Source organism: Dictyostelium purpureum (assembly GCF_000190715.1).
Source record: "Dictyostelium purpureum unplaced genomic scaffold DICPUscaffold_79, whole genome shotgun sequence".
NCBI lineage: Eukaryota > Evosea > Eumycetozoa > Dictyosteliales > Dictyosteliaceae > Dictyostelium > Dictyostelium purpureum.
The window spans coordinates 1-19001 of NW_003519416.1; the positions used below are offsets into that span (position 1 = coordinate 1).

The following is a 19001-nucleotide window of genomic DNA, read 5'->3' on the forward strand; positions in this document are numbered from 1 at the left end:
AAATTATATATAAAAAAATAAAAACAAAAGTGATAATCCACCGTTTTTGTTTCTTTTTTTATGACAGTGTTTGTCTGAGTGTGTTTATTTTTTCTTTTTTTTATTATTATTTTTATTATTATATGTTTATTTTTTCATTATTACAATTATATTAATAGACTTTAATATTTAACTGTAATGCAGTAGTTTTTGTTTATTGGATTTTTGGTTATGATAATCAAAACAAATATAATATAAAAAATGGTGATGCCCCTTTTTTATTAAAAAATAATTTTTTGATTGGTGTCCATATTATTTTGTGGTTGGTGTGTGTATATGTGTATTTTAGGGGTTATATTGTTGTTGTTGCTATTATTATAATTATTACTTTTCAACAAAACACATAATATATATTACGATCTATATTATAAAATCAATACTTTTCATTATTTTTTCCAATAGAAAATAATCTCTTTTATTGTGATTTTTCTTGAATATAAATATTTTTTTTCAAGTTATTTTTATTATTGGGTTATTATTTCGTTATTATAATTATTATAATACATCCAATATCTAAAGATTTTGATGTTGATTAAATAATTGCTAAAAAAAAAAAAAAAGGTGAAAAAAAAGAAAAAAAATAAAAAAATAAAAAATGAATAATATTAAAAATGATTAAATAAATGGTTTTTATAGATAATACATCTATATATCAAAATAATATAAAATAATATATGATATTAATTTAATTATATACTTTTTAAAGTTATTAGATAAAAAAAAAAAATCATAATATAGATTAAAGGACAAAAAAGGTTTATTTTATTTTATTTAATTTATTTAATTTAATTTAATTTATATTCTACAAATTTAATTGTATACTATTTTAAATTAAAAAAGGTAATAAAAAATATAATAAATAAAAAAATTTATCGGTTTTCTAAAATTTACACACATTCCATTTTTTTTTTATTTTTTTTATTTTTTATTTTTTTTTGATTGACGTTCTACAATTTTTTTATTCATACATCACTTTAAATGACTTTGAACCTTTAAATGAAAAATTAACTATTCAATGAACCTAAATTGAAAAAATTGAAAATTAACCTTTCAATGAAACTTGAACTGAAATTATTTAAAAAAAAAAAAAAAGGAAAAAAAAAACATTTTTATTTTTTTTTTTAAAATTTTTTTTTTTTTTATTTTTTTAATTTATAAAATTAAGTGTTCATTTTTTTTTTTTATTTTATTTTTTATTTTTTTTTTTCATAATTAATAAATTTTTAGTTGAAACTACATACATTTAAAAATGGTCTATAATGTTTTAGGGGATTACAGCAAACTCGCTGTAGAAGTTAAAAAAGATAATGTAAGATATAAATAATATAATATTAATAATAATGAGAGATCGGAAAATATATATAAATAGAATTTTAGATAAGTTTAATAAAGTCGATTTATAAATATATTAATATTTTTTTATCGTATAAATATTAATGTTATTTCAAATATAGCAATATTATATTGGTATCGATATTGGTGGCACCAATACAAGAGTAGTTTATGCTACTGCCAAAGGTGATTATTATACCATCAAGGAATTTTTATGCAGCAGTGTTAAAGTTCTTCTTGAAGAATTATTCATTATTCAAGATACCCTTTTAACTGAATTTGTAGAACCAACCTTTACTACTATTGATCTTGCCGGTCCACATCTTTCAAAAAATAAAGTAAATATTTAATCATCATGATGTGTATTCAAATACTTTTCAAAAATACTAATTTTCTTTCTTTTTTTATTATTAGTACAAATTTACCAATTATGTCGAATCAGATAATATCCTTTTAACTGAATATTTACCAAAGAAACTTTGTCCAGAAGGTCGTTACGCAATTTTAAATGATCTCGAAAGTGGTTCCTATGGTATTATTCCATATATTATTTCTGGTAAATCAGAAGAAATCTTTTTAAATTTAATTACTCCAGAAGAAGCTAAAGAAATCCCAACAAATGGTGTTTGTATGTAATACATTACTTAAAAAAAAAAAAAAAAAAAAACAATTTTATTTTTGTATATTAATAAAATTTTATTTTATTTTAAATACAGTTGTTGTTTTAGCTGCTGGTACAGGTTTGGGTGTTGGTTTAATCCATAAATATGGTGAAGAATATAGAGTTATCCCATCAGAATTTGGTCATATTAGTATTTGCTCAGATGACGGTGATTGTGAACAAGAACTTTTTGCCAAATTATCAGAAAATATTAAAAATACTGAACCGTAACTATTCCATAAAAAATAGATAATACATCAGCACAATATTGTACATATATTAACATATTTATAATATTTTTTAGATCAAGAAAAAATTATTGTTTAGAATATGAAGATATTGTTAGTGGTCGTGGTATTCAAGCTTTATATATGATCAATAAGAATCAAAATGAACCAGCTAGAGACAATGCTGAAAGTAGGTTACTTTAATTTCTTTTTTTTTATTTTTATAAAAATCATAAGCTAACCATCTTTTTTTTTTATTAAAAAAATAGTTGCCACTCAAGCTACAAATGCCCCAGCAAATTTAGATTGCACCTGTGTTAAAACTATGAAAATCCATTATAAATATCTTTTAAGATGTGCCAGAGAAATTAGTGTTGGTACATTTGCCACCGGTGTTTATTTAATTGGTGACAATATTGTTAGAAATAAAAACTTTGTTGATTCAGTTAAAAATCAATTAGAGTTTGAATTTAAAGATCATCCAAAGATTGAATGGCTTCGTCATATTCCAGTATTTGGTCAATCTGCTCTCAAAAATTTAAATTTAATTGGTACAGTTTATTATGGTATTAATGCTGCCAAGAAGTTACCATCTTTATAACCAACCAAATAAAATAATTATAATAAAATAGTAACCTTTCAATTTACAGATACCATCCTAGCCTATGTTTTTCTAATTTTTTCAATAAAAAAATAAACATTTATTATTTTTAATTATAAAAAAAAAAAGATGTAAATATGATATCTTCTCAGAATCAAGAAATCAATAATTTGAAAAGTTATTGAGAGATCATAGCAATATTGGTTTTATGCATGTTTATGCTCCAATATTGCAGAATCATCAAGGATTCTTTGGTACTTTTGATATTGTTGCAATAACATCTTCATTCAATTGAATAGCAATAATACTTGGAAAAAAAGAAATATGAATTATTTAAAAAAATATAAAAAAAAAAAAAAAACAGAAGTCTATATTTGAAAATAAAAAAATTAAAATATGAAAATTAATATAAATAAAAATAAATTATTTTTTTTTAAATTTTTTTTTTTTTTTTTTTTTTTTTTTTTTTTTTTCAAATTTTTTAAAAAAATTTTTTTTTTCATTTTTTTCATTTATGATTGCGCTCTTTTTATTTTTGTGTATCATTAATTAATTTCGAAATTTTTATAAATTAAAATTAAAAAATCTAAGAAAAATTATTCATTTTTAATAAAGGAAAAAAAAAAGAAACAAACAAAATAATAATAACAACAATACAAAAAAATCATAGTTTTGTTTTGTTTTTTTTTTTTTTATATTTTTTTTTTATATAAAGCTATATTAATAATAATATTAAATAAATGGAATATAATAATAACGAAATTAATAGCGAAAATGATAATGAAATAAAAGACAACAACAACATTGATAATACTACCAATAGTAATAATATTTTAAATAAAGCTACAACGGCCACAACATCTGCCCATAGTATAAATGCTCCTAGTCATGCACCATTTGCAATTAGAAAAAGAAAAACACTTGATAAATCTGATTTAAATATCAATAGCAGTGGTAATAGTGACAATAATAATAGTAACAATAGTAACAATAATGGTAACATTAGTAATAATATAAATAACAATGTAAATAATAGCAATAAAAATAATGATAATAAAAGTAAACAAGAAAGTCAACATAAAGTTTTAGAAGACTATCAAAAAAAATTAGAGAAGGAGCAACAAGAAATTAAAGAAAAAAAACAACTAAAACTAAATAAACAACAGGTAGACCATCAATCACCTCCACCAAGACCGCAAAGGCAAAGAGTTCAGCTGTATAATTTGCAAGAAGAAAATATTGAAGAGGAACAATACAGTATATATAATAGTTCGAATAATAATAGTCGTGGTGGTCGAACTAGAAGACAAACCTATCATATAGAAGAAGAGAGAGAAGAGGAAGAGGTAGAGGAAGAGGTAGGGGAGGAAGAGGTAGGGGAGGAAGAGGTAGGGGAGGAAGAAGAGGAAGATGTAGCAGAAGTTGCAGAGAGAGATGAAGAAGAGGGCGAAGAAGAAGAAGAAGATGTAGTAGAAGTTGCAGAAGAAGAGGAAGAGGAGGAAGGTGGTGAAACCGATGAAGATGAAAAACCAAAATATAATATTAGTTTAAGACCAAGAAGGAATACTACCCAGCTACTTAATCTATACGATGAAGATGACTATAGTTCAAGAAATTCAAGAAAAAGCTCATATAACGATTTACCAAAAAGAGTAACTATACCCATCATAACTACCATACCAAAGCTATTTTAAGAATATCTATTAATATTTTTTTACATTAGAATAGAAAAACACTACATCAAATCGAATTTGAAAGACAACAGGAACAACATCAAAATAAAAGACGAACCAGAAGTATGTATTATGAGGAAGAAGAGGAAGAGGAGGAGGAAGAAAATAGAAAGCCATTGGCAACATCATCGAGATCAAGATCAACTCATATAGATTTAAATCAATACGAGCTTGATGCATTTTTTGCAAGAAAAAAGAAAAAAATTGATAATCAAAAAGAATATAATAGTATTATCGAAAAATTAAATAAATTAGAGCAAGCTCAACAGGATGATATGGATCAAGATTCAAACTTAGACATAGATGACAATAGTAATAATACCAATAACACCGAAACTGTACCAACTAGTAATATATCACCACAAACAAAAATTCACACTAGAAGATCACTATCACTTGCAGAAAATACAAATCATATGGATGAGTCTTCAGAGTATAAAATTCATCATACTCCATCTCCATCAAAAAAAATTCTTATGTCACCATCAAAAGCCAATAGTCCCAATAAATCCAAGCCTGATGATTTAAATATTAAACAAACACCAAAAAGAATTAGATTGCCAACAGAGCGTTATGATCCAAAGAAAGCAAATGAAAGATCACATCCAAATAGACCAATTGCTAGACCACATCAAGCAACCTCATCACTATTTTCAAATAGAAGTGCAAATAATTGGAGACCCTACAACAACAATATTCAATTTGAGGAAGAATTATCTGACGATGAATATGGCGTAGGCAAACGTGGTTCATCAGGTCCATTACCAATCAACTTGAACAATCAACTTAAAGATTCTGAACCATTAACAGTCGACTCACAAATTAATTTCACATCGGTGGGTGGGCTAGATAAACATATTCAATTGATGAAGGAGATGCTGATGCTACCACTATTGTATCCAGAGGTATTTAATAAATTCAAAATTCAACCACCAAAAGGTGTATTATTTTATGGTCCACCAGGTACAGGAAAAACCTTATTAGCAAGAGCACTAGTTAATGAATGTAATGTAGGTGGTCAAAAAGTATCGTTCTTTATGAGAAAAGGTGCCGATTGTCTTAGTAAATGGGTTGGTGAAGCTGAAAGACAACTAAGACTACTCTTTGAACAAGCCAAAGCAATGCAGCCATCAATTATATTTTTCGATGAAATTGATGGTTTAACACCAGTGAGAAGCAGTCGTCAAGATCAAATTCATAATAGTATAGTATCGACACTTTTGGCATTAATGGATGGGCTTGATAATAGAGGCCAGGTTATTGTAATCGGTGCAACAAATAGAATTGACACTATCGATCCTGCTTTAAGAAGACCTGGCAGATTTGATAGAGAACTCATGTTTTCATTACCATCAAGAGAAGCTAGATTAAAAATTTTATCTATCCATACCGATAACTGGATTCCTCAACCTGAACCCAAACTATTACAAGAAATTTCAGATCAAACAGCTGGCTATTGTGGTGCCGATATCAAATCATTATGTTCGGAGGCAGTATTATGCTCATTAAGATCAACATTTCCACAAATTTATAAAACTTCAAATAAGTTGCAACTATCAGTTGAGTCTATTAAAGTAGAAAAACCACATTTCCAAGAAGCAATGAAGTTAATTACACCATCATCAAAACGTAGTGTATTTTCATATTCCAACCCATTATCATCAATTATAAAGCCACTATTACAACCAACATTAAAACTACTATTAAAAAAAGTTGAAACCATTTTCCCAATTTCACAATTGAAAATCAACTCTCAGTCAATATCTGACCAACGTGATCAAGACGATAATGAAAATGAAATAAATATTGATGGTGTTAGTCCAATGGACACCGAAACAAGCGCAAATCATAACATTTTGTTAAATAATATTTCAATTTCAAATTTCTCAGTCTATAGACCAAAACTATTAATCTATGGTCAATATGGTATGGGACAAATACAATTGGCAAATTCACTACTTTACCAACTAGAAGACTTTCCAATATTTTCAATCGATATATCAACTTTAATTAGCGATCAAACATCAAAAACTATTGAAGAATCATGTATTAGACTCTTAACAGAAGCTAAAAAGGCAGCACCATCAGTAATCTATATACCCAATATAGACTCATGGATTGGAAATCAATTTGGTAATCTTTCAGATATATTACTACACTTTTTAAACACAATTGATTCGAACCAATCAATTTATTTAATCTCAACTTTGGAATCTAGTAATCGTGAAATCTCACTACCCATCGAACAATTATTCTCAACTAAATTCGAAATCCCATCACTATCATTAAACTCGATATCACTATTCTATGAAAACATCTTTAAAGATATCAGAGAAATTGGTGACTCAATCAGAAAAAATATAAACAACAAAATTAAAGAAGATGAACCCCTACCAGTTATACCATTCCAAACCGATGAGGTTAGAGAATTAAAAAAGGATAAGCAATTAGTTAGACAGCTTCGTATATTAATACGTGAAATCGTTTCAAAAATTATATTTGATAGAAAGTATATCACATTTTTTAGAGATGTCGTAAGTACTTAAAACTTTAAACTAATAACAATTCATTCAATATTATTAATATTGTATTTTTATTAACAAACCATTTTTTTATAATTATTAGAATATCGAACAATTTCCAGAATATTATGAACTCATTAAAAATCCAATGAGTTTGCAAAAAATTTCACAGAAATTAGACTCTTTTGAATATATATCTTTGAATTCATTTTTAAAAGATATAGGTTTAATTGTTACAAATACAGATTTATACTACCAAGTCCACGATCCAAATTCTTTAGAATCAATTAAAGCTAATTCTAGGGCCAAACAACTTCAAGATGAAATTCTATCAATGGTTGATAATATCGATCCCAACTTGGTAGTATCATGCGAAAACATTTCTAAAAAGTACAATAAAAACCCAACAGTGTTGTTCTCAAACCAAACCATTGCAACAAATAGTAATACCAGTGCCAACACCAGTAGCAGTAATTTACATCGTACTGTTAACAACAACAATACAATTAATAGAAATGACAGTATTTCAAAATTACAAATTAATAAAGATATAAATATAAATATACCCTCAAGAAGTGCGAGACTTAGAGGCGAACAAGCTCCAGCTTTAACAGACGAAATGTTTCAGCAATTCTTTAAAAAGAAAAGAAAGAAACCTTCCTCTTTTAAAGATGAATTGGGTAGTCCAGTTTCAAATTTCGAAAATGATGAAGAAAACGAAAATCAAGATAATTTTAATGAAAATATAGATAATAATAATAACAATAATATTGACAATGAAAATAACAATTCCGAAAATCAAGAACTATGCAATACTCATGAAAATCAAAATGATGAATCACCAAACAACAACTTAGATACCAAAAATGATAACTTGAATGTAAATAATAAATCACCAAATGATGATACAAAAAATAACAACTTTGAAAGCCAAGCTAATAAAGAAAATATCGATATAAATACAACTATAAATCAAAGTCCAAAAACAATTTCCAATACAGCTACAGATATAAACATTAATACAGATCTTAACTCAAATGTCACAATTACCACCAACACTTCAAACACCAATAATGATATATCTAATACAACCACAAATGATGATAATAATGATAATGATCAAATGATAATAGACAATAATAATGAGAATAATAATATTAATAAAGATAAAGAAAAAGATCAAGATCAAGAAAAGGATCAAGATCATCAACAAGAACAAGAGCAAGAACAAGAACAAGAACAACAAGAACAACAAGAACAAGAACAAGAACAAGAAGAACTAGAAGAACAAGAACAAGAAGATGATGAAAATAAAAGAATAAATGAAGAAAATGAAAGATTAGAAAATGAAGAAAAAAATAGATTAGAAAAAGAAAAAATAGAAAGAGAAAGGTTGGACAAAGAAAGGGAAGAAAAACAAAAAGTTGAAAGAAAAGAAAATAATAACAAATTATTTGAAATTGAAAAAGATTTAATTAAAAGATTAGTAACTTTTTCCTCACTATTCAATGTTGAAAGATTATTGGAAAACCATTCAACAATTTGCATGATTGCAAATCAAGTTATAAAAGAGAATACAAGAAATATCAAAGATGAAAATGATATATTCAATATTTTACAAACAATATATTCAAGGATCGATTTTAATTTTTCATAATTTATATTTAAACAATAAATTAAATAAATAAAAATTCATGTTAATTTATTATTGTATTATATAATTAATTTTTAATTTTTTTTTTAAATTTTTTTTTTTTAATCGTGTAATTATTTATTTAGTTTTTTTATTTTAAATAATTAAAAAAAATTAAATTTTTAAAAATCAAAAAAAAAAAAAAAACGAAAAAAGTTTTTTTTAAAATATTTTTTCTTTTTTTCATTTTATTATTTTATTAATATTAACGATTGTTTATTAAAATAAAATGGGTGGAGGTAATAAATACGCAGCAGGTAGTTCAAATAACAAACAAAGAACTGCTTTTTTACATAATCCAAAGAGTAAAAAAACCGCACACATTTTATCACTTCCAAACGAAGGTCTTTGTTATACATGTCATGAAACTATTGAATGGAAAAAGAGATATAGAAAGTACAAACCATTAACTGTACCAGGTAAATGGTAAGTAATACACAAATAATTAAACAATATCTTTCATGATTTTAAAAAATATTAATTATTTATTTATTTATTTTAGTAACAATTGCCATCAAAAGAATGTAAAAAGAGCTTATCATGTATATTGTGATGAATGTACTTTAAAACTCCAAGTTTGTGGTAAATGTGCTAAACCAAAAGATATTATAAAGTAAATATAGATGGATGGATAGAAAATAATAGTAATAAACCAATATTAATATAAAATGAATTATTTTATTTTTATTATAATAGCGATATTACCAGCAAAGAAGTCCAAGATAAAGAACAAGCACAAATTAGAGAGGCTGTTAGAGATATGACTGAAAGAGAAAGAAGAACTTTTTACAGAGAAATTGAAAAGAACCAAGGTGAAGTTGAAAAGAAATCTACTAAAAAAGTTAAAAAAGAAGTCAATCATGACGATGATGAAGAGGAAGAAGAAGAAGAAGGTGAAGAAGAAGATTTTGATAGCGAAGATTATGATGATGAAGATGAAGAAGATGAAGATGAAGGAGAAAGTGAGAAACCAAATGCACCAAAAACTAGAGCTCAATTAACAGTTAAATCAGTTACACAAGATATTGAAAAACTTTCAAAAATATTTACAGACGATGCAGTTGGCACTTTAATTAAATCTAAACCATCATCAGCCGATGACGATAGTATAAAGAATAATAAGAAGAATTTAGATGAAGAGGATGAAGAAGATGAAGACGAAGAGGATGTTAGAGAAGTTTTATCATCTGAACAAATGTACCTTAAACTTAAAGAACAATATAAAAATAAAAGTAAAACTGAAAAACAATCAAATAACTTAGCAAACAACAATAATGAAGAAGATGACGATGAAGAAGATGAAGATGATGAAGATGATGAAGAAGATGCTATTTATGAAGATGAAGACGAAGAAGAAGAAGAAGAAGATGACGAAGAAGAAAACTAAATTAAATTTATACTAAAAAAAAAAAAAAAAAAAAATTAAAAATTAAAAAATAATAAAAAAATTACAAAAAATTAAATCTCATGTATTATCTAATAAAATAAATAATTTATTAGAAGTTGTTGTATTTCTCTCTTTTTTTTATTTTTTTTTTTTTATTACGAATTATAAAAAAAAAAAGTTTTTTTAAAATTTTTTTTTGAAATAATTTTTTTTATTTTTTTTATTTTTTTTTCATATTTTTGATCATTGTGTAAAAAAAAAGTCGACTTTAGTAATAATAATAATATTTTGTAAATTAATTAATAGATTTTATTATTAATATTAAAAACACCAAATATATCAAATATAACATAATCATATAAACCCAACACACACATACACAACACAACACAGCACATATAGTTTTTAAAAAATGCGTCATGGTAATAAATTAGTTAAATTAGGTAGAGATTCAAAACACAGAGAATTGATGTTTCGTACTATGGTAACCCAATTAATTCGTCATGAACGTATTAAAACCACATTAGTTAAAGCAAAAGCATTAAGAAAAGAAGCTGAAAAGATCATCACAATTGCAAAGAGAAATACCAGACAATCACATTCATTAGTTTATTCATATCTCACCGATAGAAAAGTTATCCCAAAATTATTTAAAGAACTTAGACTTCGTTTCAACACTAGAGAAGGTGGTTATACTAGAGTATTAAAATGTGGTACTCGTTTATCAGATAGATCAAAGATGGCATTCATCGAATTTGTCGAAAATGATCTTCAACCACTTCGTGATTTTAAAGCAAACAACAGTAAATTCGGTATCACCAAAAAACCAACTCCACAAGGTACTCTCTTTAGTTTCGAAGAAAAAGAATCTGGTAAAGTTCTTTCATCTGCTTTATCTTTAAATAACAGATTTAAAAAATTAGAATTACAAAAAAAGCAACAAAATTAAAATAGATAATAAAATAAAATAAAATAACATATAAATATAACATATATATACAAATATATATAAAAAGAAAAAAAGGTGCACTTTTATAATAAAGGTTTTTAATTTTTTTAGATTTATTTGTTTTTTTATTTTTATTTTTTTTTGTTTCGTTTGGACATTCCAAAATAGTAAAAAAAGTATCTATATCATTCTGTTTTTTTTTTTTTTCAAATTTAATAAATTAATTGATTATAATAATAATTTAAGGAAAAAGAAAAAATAGTATTAATGTTTTTTTTTTTTGGGGTGTGGGCACATATAATTATATAAATATTTATATTACATATGCAAAATATTATGTAAATTATTTTATTTATTTATTTATTTATTTTTTATTTATTTAATTTTTTTTTTTTTATTTAAATTTAAATTTTTATTTTTTATTATTTTTATTTTATTTATTTTTTATTTTTTTTTATTAAAATTTTTGTTTTTTTTATTATATTTCATTTTTATCTCAAAAAAATATTTATATAATCTTTGTTTATTTTAATTTGATTATATTTTAAAATAGTTGTTACAATAATTATTTTAAAATTATAAAAATAATTATTTATAATAAAAAAAAAAACAAAAAAAAAAAGAAAACAAACAATTTGGATTGTGATTTTTTTTTTTTTTTAAAAATACAGATTTTTAGACCAAATTCTTAATAAACACACGCTGTGCGTTACGAAGGGTATTTATTTAAATCACAACTATAAATAAATTTTTTTTTTTTATAAATAATTATTTTTTTTTTATAAAAAACCAATTTTTTTTTTTTTTATTTTCAAAAACACGACATTTTAATAAAACAAATATAATTCAAATATAATATAATAAAAAATAGGCTTTTATAAATCAATATCATATATATTAGGTTATTAATTATATAATCCTTTTTTTTTTATAATAAAATAATGAAAAGAGATAATATAAATTTGGATGATATGGAATCATATGATAAATCAAGTACTGAGGTTAATGAGGATGGTGTCGACGGTTTAGTCAAGGAGTTTGAAAAGGAAGGTATGAAGTTAAATTCAAAGAGGGTTTCACTTTCAAGTAGTACAGGTATATCAAATACTCCACCAAACACATCACCACCTATTAATTCGTCTATTCAATTGCAACAACAATCTCAGCAATCAAACTTTAATCCATTATCAGTATCAAATAATTTAATGCCACAAATATCACCATTTATTTTAGGTTATGCAAGAGAGGATATGTCAAAAGATGATGAGTTGGCAATTATTCCAAGCTACTTGATGCCTTTACATCCTTTTGCATGCTATCATTCCTTAAATTTCTTGTTAGATTACTTTAAACAATCATGTTTTTATCCAAATACTTTAAATAATAATAATAACGCCAACAACAATAGTAATAAAGAACATTTAAATAAATCATTAAATGAAATAATAGACAATAAACTTCAAATCACAGAGGCTTTAACTAAAGTAATCTATAAATTTATTTATAACGAACACCCAGAATTATTATCACGTTTATCAATTTCAATCGATGACTTTGTAATGTTATTGTTCTTGGTAGCAGAGTATTATCATAATTCAATTATTGACCCACTAAATAATACAAGCCATAGTTTAAAGAAATTAAAATCATCATCATTAAAACCAGCAGCTGCATCCCAATCAAGTTTTACCCCATCATCAGCAACATCATCAACATCAAAATCAAATGTCGCAAATTATTCATATTATGAAATTTTAAACAATTTAATAAATATTTCAACACCTTTAACAAAATCATTTGGCACTGACTCTGAATTTCAAAAGTTACTAAATGATATTGGCGAAAATGACTCTAATAATAATGAAGAAAGTAATAGCAGTAATTTTTATTTAAAAAACAACTACTTGGATTTATCAAATGACTATATTCAAATTAAAGAACAATTGGAATTGATATTTAAATGGATAGTTGACTTTATTGGTTTCAAGCTATTTGATAATGTATCTTCTCAATTATCAGGTAGAGATCCAACTACTTTAGAAAGAGTTAAACTAATTAATCAAAATAACGTTGTCAAATTGAAGAGCTGTTTATTCAAGTGCTACAACTATATTAAAATTGCCTCAATTGTCAATATCACATTACCAAATATCTCATTTAAAGGGTTTTTGCCACTTCCACACTATTTAATTCAATCAAATATTTATAAACCAGTTAAAAAACTCTCAACATCAACACCAATTTCCCCATTAAATAATAGCGGATCAAGTCTAGTGACAAGTGGAAGTAGTGTTCTTAGCAGTGATGGGCTTGAAAGACAAAGAAATTTATTTTTATCATCATTAGAGCAAGATGATGAGTCCTTTAGTGAATTGGTTGCAGTTTTAAAGAATAAGTTATATAAAGATTCACCAATCTCTTTAGAAAATATTGAAATTATAACACTAGAGGAGTTTAATAATAGAACAAAAAATAATTTAACAAAGCAATCTCAACAACAACAACAGCCACAATCACAACAACACCCCTTACTTTATATGAAACAGTATAATTATTCAAGTTCAAGTTTACGTCAAGATGACTCTTCAATTATTGATGATTATCAATTGGACTTGTTTACAAATGAGGAATTGTTATTATATTATGGATACACATCATTGGAGGAAGAAATGGGCTTCATTAGATTCGAAATTCAAGTATTTAAATCAATTGAACAATTAGAAAAACAATTTACCGACCAAGATGAATTAGATAGAGAAATTAGATTAATGAAGATTAAGAAATCAATTTTAGAAAGCTATTTAGGTGATTTAAATTCATCAACATCTTCAATAATAACAACTATTAACAATAGCTCTGCTGTTGATATTACTGTTAGTACAAGTAGTTTTAAATCAAATAAGAAGCTCGTAGATACCATTACATTAAAAAGAAAAGAGGGCTACTATTTAGATTTCCTTAGTCAAGAAAATATTTTAGGTTATAATCTATTAGAGTTAACAAGATTATCAAAGCTTAGAGAGGTCGAAAGTTACTTTTATGAAGAGGGTCAATTATCAAAGCAAATTAATCTTAGAAACGAAATGGAAACCTTAGTTTATCTAAGTAAACAGTTAAAATTAGTTTTAATAAGAATTACATCAAAACTAAATTTAATTTCAACTTTATTAACAAACAACAGTAGAGATCAATTAACAAATAGTGGGTCTATTGGCAGTTATAATAATAACAACATTTTCTTGTACGAGTTGGAAAAGTATTATAAATCACATTTATCAATTATTGAACAATCAGTTATTCTTCTTTCAAATTTAAAGAATCAATTCACTAAACCAACTATTAAATCAGTACCATTTATAAAACCAACTGACGAGATTTATAGAAGATTCGAAAATTGGCTTAAACAAGGTGGTGTTCAATTCCCAAAATTACAAATTGCAAATTTCACAGATTCAACTGGAAGAGGTGTTGTCACAACAAAGAAGGTCGATGAAGACGAGGTTGTTGTTAGTGTCCCAAGAAAGTATTTGATAAATGTTGATGTTGCTAAAAGTAATCCAATTTTAGGTCCAATCTTCGAGGAGCTTCATTTAAATGATGAAACTATTCTTTTCTTATTTGTAATTTATGAAAAAGAAAACCCAAATACTTTTTGGAGACCATTCTATGATACACTACCATCATACTTTACAACATCTATCCATTACTCGTAAGTTTATTATTATTTTACCATATGGTAAACTACCCTTCAAATACTAATATTATCTTTTTTTTTTATCAATTTTTAGATCTACTGAATTATTAGAGTTAGAGGGTACCAATTTATTTGCAGAGACTCTTGCAGTTAAACAACAGCTACAAGCATTTAGAGATTATTTATTCCCAGAGCTATCAAATCAATATCCAGATATTTTCCCAGAAAGTGTCTTCTCTTGGGAAAACTTTTTATGGGCAAGATCATTATTGGACAGTAGAGCAATTCAACTAAAGATTGATGGAAAGATTAAAAGCTGTTTAGTACCAATGGCAGATATGATTAACCACCATACCAATGCACAAATCTCTGAAAGACATTTCGATCAAGACTCTAATTGCTTTAGAATGGTTTCAAGTTGTAATATACCTGCAAACAATCAAATATTTTTACATTATGGAGCACTTCAAAATTCAGATTTAGCATTGTATTATGGCTTTGTTATACCAAATAATATTTATGATAGTTTCCACGTAGGCTATGAATTAGAAGCCGATGAGGCAGAGGAAGGTGAAGAATCAGTACAAGAATTAAAAAAACAAAAAGATAAATTATTAATTGATCATAATTTATCGCCAGATTCAAATTATTTAAGAAAAGATAGAATACCAACTAAAAATTTTGCATGCCTTAGAGTTATCCTTTTAACCAAAGAAGAATTTAACCCATATATTGATATCTGGAACCCAATCAATTTAAAAAATGAAACAGCAGTATTACAAACTCTTTATCAATTGGTTTTAATGTTATTGAAATCGTTCTCATCAACTTATCAAGAAGATCAACAATTGCTAGAAGTCATGATAAATAAAGATAATGATAGTAAAAATAATATTGATAATGAATCAGTCGATAGCAATAGTAACAATAATAATAACAACAATAATAGTGATAATGATAATGGTATTAATATAGGTAATATTAAAAAGAATTTAAGTTCAAATGAATTATCAAATAATAATAACGGCAACAATAGTGATAATAATAATAACAATAGTAATCATAATAGCAGAGATGAAGATGATGAAGAATATAGCGAAGACGATTCAGAATCTACCAATTCAGAAAATGATCTTCAATCATCAGAACAAATGAGAATGGTATTACAATATAGAATCGAACAAAAACAAATTCTAACCTCGACAATTGAAAAAATTGTTTTATTAATGGAAGAAATGGGTCTTGAGTTACCACAATCACCAGAAGCAAGCGATCAAGAATATGACGATGATCAAGATGAAGATTTCACTTTATCATCAGATAATGATGAATATTTTAGCGATACAAATGAAAATGATGATTAAACATTTTCCAAATTTAAAAATAAACATTATTAATAACCAAAGATATTTACTTTTTTTTTTTTTATTTTTTTTTTTTTATAGCTGTGGTACCCCATTTTATTATTTATTTTTTTTTATTTTTTTTTTTTTTAATTTTTTTTATTTTTTTTTTTATTTTTTTTCATTTTTTTTTTTTTTAAAAATTAATAAATTTTTTTTTTTCGGTCATTTTATTTATTTTTTTATTTATTTAACTTCAAAGATATAAATAGAATCTATATCTTTATATAAAAGAAGGGATGATCAATAACCAATCACCGTACCAACCTAGACAGCTGTTTAATAGAAGATTACACAGTAACTCAGTAAATGAAAATGATAAAGATGAATTAAATAGTAGCAATAATAATAACATTACCAATACCAATAATAACTCCAATACCAATTCCGATAATAAAAATAGCAACATTAATAAAAATAGTAGTGGCAATGTTTTAACCTTAAATGATATTTCAAGCAACAATATTAAAAAAGAAAACTTAAATAATAGTAATAGAAATATAAATAGTGTTAATAACCATAGTAATAGCTTAAACTTCAATCTTATAAATAATAATAACTATAACAATAGCAATACTTTCAAAGATTTCCAAGATGATGATTTATTTAAGAGAAAACCAAACCCAAACCAATCACAACCATCAACCATTACAAAAAAAAGTTCAAAGAATGTATTAAAAAGTGAAAGTTTCCCAATGATACCAAGTAATTGGGAAAATTCAAAATATCCAAGTTATTTAAAGTTTAGATCATATTATGTAACTTTGAAATCAAAAAAATATATTTTAATGAACTTATCATTTTTAGTGGGTTCATTTTTATCCTATTATTCTATTTATTATTACGATTTTCATAAAGGTAAGAAATAAATTAAAAGAATTTTATATTTAAATAAAAAATCACCAAATTAACTTTTTATTATTATTTTTATTTTAATATCAAAAAGGAAATCAATTTGTTTTTTATTTATCAATTATAATTACAACATTATTTTTTAGTTTTTCAGTACATAACATTTATCTTCACTTTGAAAAGGTACCAGAACTTCAAATGACTGAAGAAGAAAGAGTTCTTTATGGATGGCCAGCAAACTTCCCATCATCACCAAATTCACATTTATCACCAATTAAACCAAAACAACAACAACCAATTAATAATACTTCAACACCATTAAAATCAAATTTGGATCAATTGAATTCCATTTCCCCAATCCAAAAAAATTTACAACCATTAGATGGTTTTATTTCATCATATAGCTCATATGATCAATTTATGAAAGCTAGAGAATTAGCATCATCCACATACACTCCAGGCGCATCACAGTTTGGTCGTGTATCAACGAACAATAATAATAATAAATCATTCGACGATATGGAAAGAGAAAGAATGAACTACAATTTCCAAGGTAGATTACAAACCTCTCTTACAGATTTTAGCTTTGAAAGAAAAGGAAAAGATTTATTAGATGCAGTAAATAGTAGTAATGTCTCTTTTAATGCCATCAGTGGTGCTGGTGATGATAATGACGAAAAAGAAGGTGATATTAGTAGTAACAGTGATGGAAAAGTAGATGGTGGTAGAGTAGAACTAATAAATGAAGAAAGACCAACCTATTACCAAAGCTATTCTGGAACACCATACTTTGTTCAAAAACCAGTTGTTCAAGAGATCATTGTAAAACCTAAGACTTTCGAACAGGTTATTGAAAATAAAAATAGCTTTTGGAAACGTTACATCGAAGATAACCACTTTTATAATATTGTTAGTTGCTCATCTAAATGCAAACGTTGGTTTACAATTAACATCATCTCTCAATTAGTACAACCTGCTCAAACATTCCTCCAATTAAAAGAGGATCTCCAATTCCAACATATTCAAGAAGAGCAATCAAAACCATTCACCAAACTCCAATATGAACAAATGAGCACACCATTAGAGTTAATGAAGAGTGTCTTAAAGAATGTTCAATACAATTTAAATTCAATTAATGACGTTCACCACAAACGTGAACCTGCATATATTTGCCAAAGAATTATAGAGCTTTCAAGTGATAAATTTGTATTCCAAGAGTTTGGTAGAGGCGGTCAAAATTGGATGGATCAATACCCAACTGATGAACAACTCCTCTTTTGTTTATTCTGTGCATATATGGATAATAAATTGTATAGAGATATTACTGCCCCCAACCCAGATATACCATTTTCATCAAAATACATTAAATTTCAAGAGAGTAAATGTATGTATAATTATAATTTATTTAATTTGATTTTTAATGACTCTGTTTTATTAATAAAATTTAAACTATATAGATTTAAATCCAAATTCACCAATGTTTAGCATTGCATTCAAAAGACCACTTCATGTAGATATTTTACTTTCAGACTATAGTCAAACCATCGAGATCTCCCCTGTAATTATCTTTTTTTTTTTTTTTTTTTTTTTAAAAAAACCAATTTTTAACACTTTTTTTTTTTTTTTTTTTTTGTTCAGGGTTTTGATAATTTATTTTATGCAATTGTTTTATTCTTTTATAATATCATAAAAAATCAAAACGGTTATTTAGAAGGTTTTAATGTAGATTTACTTCAAGTGGCACCATTTTTACAACCATTATTAAATACAAATACATTTGTTTCAAACAGCGATGATGAAGATGAATTTTATTAGAACCAAAATTAAAATAAATAATAAAAAAATCATATCTAAATGTATTTTGTAAAAAAATTTTCCTTCCCATCAAAAAATTTTTTCAATTTTCAA

General features: G+C 25.2%; 6 protein-coding genes across 6 annotated transcripts; all 6 read left to right on the plus strand.

Annotated features, from left to right (window-relative positions):
• Positions 1-1288: 1288 nt before the first annotated feature.
• DICPUDRAFT_47001 (uncharacterized protein) lies at positions 1289-2911 on the plus strand (the record flags this gene model as incomplete). The annotated part of the gene is made up of 6 exons (XM_003286722.1): positions 1289-1348; positions 1494-1709; positions 1786-1999; positions 2088-2259; positions 2337-2449; positions 2529-2911. The coding sequence occupies 6 exons, from the start codon at positions 1289-1291 to the stop codon at positions 2858-2860; spliced, it is 1107 nt and encodes a 368-aa protein (XP_003286770.1). The 3' UTR covers positions 2861-2911.
• Positions 2912-3600: 689 nt separating this feature from the next.
• On the plus strand, positions 3601-8838 carry DICPUDRAFT_97505 (uncharacterized protein; the record flags this gene model as incomplete). The annotated part of the gene is made up of 3 exons (XM_003286723.1): positions 3601-4512; positions 4584-7127; positions 7219-8838. 3 exons carry the CDS (start codon positions 3601-3603, stop codon positions 8770-8772), a joined length of 5010 nt encoding a protein of 1669 aa, XP_003286771.1. The 3' UTR covers positions 8773-8838.
• Positions 8839-9037: 199 nt separating this feature from the next.
• Positions 9038-10195, plus strand: DICPUDRAFT_150772 (uncharacterized protein; the record flags this gene model as incomplete). The annotated part of the gene is made up of 3 exons (XM_003286724.1): positions 9038-9234; positions 9311-9421; positions 9505-10195. 3 exons carry the CDS (start codon positions 9038-9040, stop codon positions 10193-10195), a joined length of 999 nt encoding a protein of 332 aa, XP_003286772.1.
• A 412-nt stretch (positions 10196-10607) lies between these two features.
• On the plus strand, positions 10608-11144 carry DICPUDRAFT_31483 (uncharacterized protein; the record flags this gene model as incomplete). The annotated part of the gene is made up of 1 exon (XM_003286725.1): positions 10608-11144. One exon carries the CDS (start codon positions 10608-10610, stop codon positions 11142-11144), a length of 537 nt encoding a protein of 178 aa, XP_003286773.1.
• A 971-nt stretch (positions 11145-12115) lies between these two features.
• On the plus strand, positions 12116-16243 carry DICPUDRAFT_54488 (uncharacterized protein; the record flags this gene model as incomplete). Its single annotated transcript, XM_003286726.1, has 2 exons — positions 12116-14853; positions 14933-16243. The coding sequence occupies 2 exons, from the start codon at positions 12116-12118 to the stop codon at positions 16200-16202; spliced, it is 4008 nt and encodes a 1335-aa protein (XP_003286774.1). The 3' UTR covers positions 16203-16243.
• A 237-nt stretch (positions 16244-16480) lies between these two features.
• Positions 16481-18908, plus strand: DICPUDRAFT_77644 (uncharacterized protein; the record flags this gene model as incomplete). The annotated part of the gene is made up of 4 exons (XM_003286727.1): positions 16481-17099; positions 17188-18477; positions 18551-18651; positions 18732-18908. 4 exons carry the CDS (start codon positions 16481-16483, stop codon positions 18906-18908), a joined length of 2187 nt encoding a protein of 728 aa, XP_003286775.1.
• Between the last annotated feature and the right edge of the window lie 93 nt (positions 18909-19001).